General features: G+C 33.4%; 1 protein-coding gene across 1 annotated transcript; it reads left to right on the top strand.

Annotated features, from left to right (window-relative positions):
• Positions 1-1940: 1940 nt before the first annotated feature.
• On the top strand, positions 1941-3847 carry LOC104724721 (NAC domain-containing protein 96-like). The gene is made up of 4 exons (XM_010443265.2): positions 1941-2620; positions 2729-3012; positions 3090-3323; positions 3416-3847. The coding sequence occupies exons 1-4, from the start codon at positions 2464-2466 to the stop codon at positions 3611-3613; spliced, it is 873 nt and encodes a 290-aa protein (XP_010441567.2). The 5' UTR covers positions 1941-2463; the 3' UTR covers positions 3614-3847.
• The last annotated feature ends 2153 nt before the right edge of the window (positions 3848-6000 follow it).

Below are 6000 nucleotides of genomic sequence, written 5' to 3'. Positions count from 1 at the left end.
AAAAAAAAAGGTAGTGATTCATATGATAATATTAAGACGAAGAACAATATATGCTACATATCATAATCAAAACTTCAATTTATATTTATAATATCCAAAGAAATGATCATTATATATATAACCCATTTAGAATACTATATTAAATTTATAAATAAATAAAATTATTTATTAAAATTCAATGTTTCGTGAAAGACTTCGCTAAGAATACAAATTATAAGTAAACTAAAAACGTGTTAAACCAAATAATATTATAGTTGGCTTATTGTCCCACCAATACGGATGTTGGGAGATAACATACCATCCCCTTCTACATTTGGTATGTTTTCACATTTCTTTTTATGGAAAAATTAAGAACTGGATGAGATTCTATTTAGATATAACTTAAACATTTAATAGAGAGTATATATAACTACTAAATGAAACCTTGATTCGAGGATGATCTTCATTTTCTATTATATATATATATATATATATATATATATATATATATATATATGTATATTTTAATCTTTGCTTTTTTCCCCCTTAAAATAAATTACTCAAAAACAGAAAATTAGCAACATCGATTCAAACAAACAATCTACATGGTAAGGCATGTTTTGGGACTGAATCCAAGAACCACACTTGATGATATCAAAGGACATCCACCAGTTTCTGCCTTTGCCTCATCATTTTCCACGAGTTTGAGAAACTAAAAGGGTGTTTTGGAGCACCAAATGCTCTTGCCCATAGATATATATACATCTGTTGTTTGTGAGACATGGAGGAAATATTAAAATTATGTGACATGGAGGAAATATTAAAATTATGTGACATACCATGTTAACTAAACTGATAAAACTCTGTGTCAGATTCTTGTTAGTGATGAAGATTTTCAAATAGCTAAGTAGCTAACTGACTTATAAATGCCTATAATATCAAGACGAAATTGTTATGTACTTATGATGGCAGTGTAAATTTTAGTCATCGTATCTAGGTATCCATCCCTTTTCCAGATGCTATGAAAAAAAAGCTAAATTGGTCCAACTAAATGGGAAACCATGAACTGCACAACTTTATGCAAACGTCATATTTTAGGCTATAAAAGTATAAACAATAAACTTATAATTAATATCCGGATCGGAATATGAACTTATTATTGTAATTCCAAAATGGATAAAAGAAGAAACTTTTGTATCTTAAGTGTATTTGAGAACTTCTGAATTATTTTTTTCCAACTAATATTCAAAGTGGCTCTTTGGTCGCTCTTAAAGACATTGAACAATTATGTAATCTAAAATTAGGAAAATAAAATATGGTTTGGTCCGATTAGAGTAGCCGCGGGTCCACTATCTTGTTCCGACTCAAATATGTAGTTTTCGTTATCACTTTCTTCTTCTTCTTTTCGTACGACATAAAAAAACGTTTAGTTACACTAAAAAGTTCTTTTGTCCTACGCATTGTGACGTGGAACAGTATTTTTAAACTCAATATCACAGTAATATATGACTGGGAAAGTTACAACTTTAGGTGTAAAAGTTGCACACATTAAAATATCTAGCTATAGCATTGGTACGCTAAGAAACAATAGTACATTCATTTGATACAAAATATTACACTGACATACACGTAAGTATATTCTATAGAAATATTGGTTGTATTGTAAATCGCATTGACATACTAGTATATGTGAAGATTGAAATGATAAACCTATCATTGGAAATAAAATTAATGGTTAGTCAACAAGAAGAACAAAACTTTGAAAGATATAAGGAAATGAGTTGTCAATTGCTTGTGCCTAAGTGTGAACATGTAAATAACCTATTGAGTCTAGGTGGGTCCAATTACTTTGGAATTTAATTTTATAGAACACTTCAGACAAGTTATGTCTTAATCACTTTGTCGGTCTCCCATAGTTTTGTAAAAAATAAAAGCCACATCCTAACAAACTTTTATAATTCCAATTTACATTTATATATAACTCTCAATGCTCTACCAACTTTGGGCTATATATTCAGCCCTCCATAACCATTCAACACTCTACCAACCTCTTCTAATTTCTACAATCACTCTCTTCATCATTCGCTAAGCACTTGTTGTTAAGAAAAATTAGAAAATCATTCCTTAATCACTTTTGAAGCTTTCACACCTATCTATACTTTCTTACTACATCTCTTACTTTTAAAGATTTTTTTTTTTTAATTATACGAAACAGTTTGTTTTGTTTCAGACAATGTTCTTGTCACACAAAGAATACTATCGACTTGACTTGCAATTTTTTCTAAACAACAAATCAAGCGTCGAGAAAAGTTTCTATTTTTGGATTTTCCAAATATTAACTGTTGTAGCTTCGTGACTAGAAAAGAAATATCGATTACTTGTTCAACAATAAATATATAAATAAATAAATATTGATTTCAAGATTTTTAACTTTTTTTTTTTTTGGTGTAGCAAGTCATCGTATTGTCAGTTTATTATTGAAAAATGGGAAGTTCATGTTTACCTCCAGGATTCAGGTTTCATCCTACCGATGAAGAACTCATCGAATACTACTTGAAAAGAAAAGTCGAAGGTCTCGAGATCGAGCTTGAAGTCATTCCCGTTATCGATCTTTATAGTTTCGATCCTTGGGAGTTACCAGGTAACATATATCAACTTCCAAACACTGTATTTATTTTTTTTATTTTTTTTTGTAATTTTTTAAAATTTTAATATGTTGTAATTTTTATTTGTCAATGTTACTTTTTAGACAAGTCATTTCTCCCAAACCGAGACATGGAATGGTTCTTCTTCTGTTCAAGGGACAAAAAATATCCTAATGGTTTCCGTACAAACCGAGGAACAAAAGCTGGTTATTGGAAAGCAACCGGAAAAGATCGGAAAATTACTTCTCGTTCATCTTCTATAATTGGCTATAGAAAAACTCTAGTCTTCTATAAAGGACGTGCCCCGTTAGGCGATAGAAGCAATTGGATAATGCATGAATATCGACTCTGCGATGATGATTCATCACAAGGACCACCACATTTCAAGGTAAAGAGACTTGATATATATATTTTTTTGTTTCATTTGGTAAGAGAATATTAAGAATTGAATGTGTTTAATTATAGGGAGCTTATGTGCTATGTCGTGTTGCAATGAAGACTAAGATCAAAACTAATTCGAAAATCCGAGAAATTCCAAGCGAGCAAACTATTGGATCCGGAGAAAGCTCGGGGTTTTCAATAACGTCTCCTAGTCGCGATAAAACAATGCCATTTCACTCATTTGTTAATCCAATATCTACTGAAACAGACTCTTCCAACATTTGGATTTCACCTGACTTCATTCTCGATTCTTCAAAAGTATGTGTACACAATTCTATATTGACTAATATAACTAAACCGAAACCGGTTTTGGTTTATCTAATATAGGTTTGAATATTTTTTTTGTGTAGGACTATCCTCAAATCCAAGAGGTTGCATCTCAGTACTTCCAACAAGACTTTGATTTTCCGGTCATTGGTAACCAAAACATGGATTTTCTAGCGAGTACAAGCTTAGATCAGAACATGGATGAATCTATGCAAACCGGTTATTGGACAAACTATGGATACGATCAAACCGGTTTATTCGGTTACTCAGATTTCTCCTAGACGGAGTAATTTGGTCTTTACGACAGAAACGCCTTTTATCGTTTTGAGTCTTGGAAGACTTTTAGCACTGGACTATGGATGAGTTTTTTTTTTTTTTTTTGCTAATTATGGAATTACCATATTATAGAGATTTGATGTAAAATATTTGTCATTAATATATGAAGCTGTATTTTATATTCCCTATGGATTCTTTTAAAAAATCTCAATAGGATTATGCACTACTTTTCATCTTTATATCTCTCATTTTTCTATTACAATAATTAATTGGACCACACTATTATAACATCTTTTGTGACATCGTCAATGTGACATCATTAAAATAACCTTTAAAAACAAATTTCTGGAAGTGATAAGTTGATAACAATGATTCTTTAATTTGTAGAAAAAACTTTTGTAAAAAGAAAAATGGGGGACCATAAATGTAAAAGAAAAAACAATATGATCAAAAAATTGAATCTAACTAAAAAGGAACAGAACTGAAATATAGGATGTTATAAAATTAATGTGAGTATACATCACCACAAGTGTCCCTTTTCATGCAAACCATCACAACAAGTGTCCATTTTCATGCATTGCATATAACACTTGTAACATTTGTTCACCACTTGTCACCAACCTCTCTATACTTGTTTTTGTGTAATGCTCAAATAGTCATATCTTAGTGGGCCCTATGTCCAATCCCAGTCCATGGGCCCATCTTCCTTAATGGGACTCACGTCCTCTCATTAGGACCGTGAGTCTATCCATATCCGCGGTCAGTTTGTTATGTCTGGGAGGTTTTAATGACTTGTTACCGACCTTACAAATCACCACATGATCTTTTCCTGTGTTTTGTCCTCACTCGCACAGTTCCGACAGTCACTTCTTGGAAGGTCACCCATCCTGAGACTACTTCAGCTCAAGCACGCTTAAATCTGGAGTTTTCTCAGGACTTTTGACCCAAAAGATAAGTGTACTTTGGTGACATAGGTGGTCAAATCAATTCTTTTAGACCTCTCAGCAAGTCTCTGAAACCGGGGTGTCACAAATCACCCCCACTAACAGATCGCAAAGTCCTCGTTGCGTACCAAGACCGTCACCCCGACGATGTGAGCCCACTTGACTCCACAATCGTCTGGGTTCGGCTCTGATACCACTTGTAACGCCCCGACCGCCACCTCTTAGTGGGCCCCATGTCCAATCCTAGGCCATGGGCCCACCTTCCTTAATGGGCCGCACGTCCTCTCACTAGGATCGTGAGCCCATCCATATCCGACGGTCAGTTTGTTATGTTCGGGAGGTTTTAAAGACTTGTTACCATCCCTACAAATCACCACATGATCTTTTCCTGTGTTTTGTCCTCACTGGCACAGTTCCGACAGTCACTTTCCAGAAGGTCACCCATCCTGAGACTACTTCAGCTCAAGCACGCTTAACTCTGGAGTTTTCTCAGGACCCTTGACCGAAAAGATAAGTGCACTTTGGTGACATAGGTGGCCAAATCAATTCTTTTAAACCTCTCTGCAAGTCTCTGAAACCGGGGTGTCACACTTTGTCTCCTCCCATTATAAATAGGAGTTATGTAGAAGAGAAAAATATGTATGTGAGAAGTGTTACCATCTCTCTAAGTTTCTCTCTAGTTTTCTCTCTCAAATCCATTGACTCATCTTCTAGATCTCTTCTCCTTTTGATTATCCTCAAAATAAAGTATTTGTTACCTTCAAGCTTATAATATAGCTTACAATACGTTATCAGCACGATCGACTCACGATCCATCATTAGTTTGAGGTAACATTTAAGGTATGTTAAATTTGTTTAAATCTAATTAGTTCATATGCACATTACTATATGTATTATTTATAGAGTAAAAGACTATACATACTTCTTGATCATAATGGTAGGCTCTGCCTCCTTGATCATTTAGATCTACATTCTTGATCATTATGGTAGGCCCTGCCTCCTTGATTATATGTTCAGATATATATATTTTAATTATATGGAAGGTTATGCCTCCTAAAATGATTGTTTTAATTTATGAATATATTCTATAGCTAATAATTTTTTATAATTTATATTTATTGCTAAAAACAAGATTTTACAAAAGTGTTTCATAAAATTTTAGATTTAACAAATTGTTTTATTATTTATATAGTATCATGTCAAACTTGCCAAAATTTGAATTCGCCGCCCTTGATATCTCTGGGAAAAATTATACGACATGGGCATTAGATGCAAAATTCTACCTAAAAGGGGATGGGCTTCTCAAAACCCTCGATCAGTCAGAAATGGGGTTAGAAGAGGAAAAAGTAAGAACCATGATGTTCTTGCGTCACCATCTCCACGATGGTTTAAAAAATGAATACATCACGAGAGAAAATCCCTCAGATCTCTAGATCGCACTCAAAGAT

The sequence above is a fragment of the Camelina sativa genome, chromosome 11 (assembly GCF_030686135.1).
Source record: "Camelina sativa cultivar CO46 ecotype springtype chromosome 11, ASM3068613v1".
Lineage (NCBI taxonomy): Eukaryota > Viridiplantae > Streptophyta > Magnoliopsida > Brassicales > Brassicaceae > Camelina > Camelina sativa.
This window is presented reverse-complemented; position numbering and strand designations above follow the sequence as displayed.

Excerpts from the sequence above, each read along its gene's own strand:
- LOC104724721 (XM_010443265.2), top strand. The coding sequence starts at position 2,464 with ATGGGAAGTTCATGTTTACCTCCAGGATTCAGGTTTCATCCTACCGAT. Across the intron at positions 2,621-2,728 it reads CGATCCTTGGGAGTTACCAG|ACAAGTCATTTCTCCCAAAC; the intron begins GTAACATATATC and ends GTTACTTTTTAG. Across the intron at positions 3,324-3,415 it reads TCATTCTCGATTCTTCAAAA|GACTATCCTCAAATCCAAGA; the intron begins GTATGTGTACAC and ends TTTTTTGTGTAG.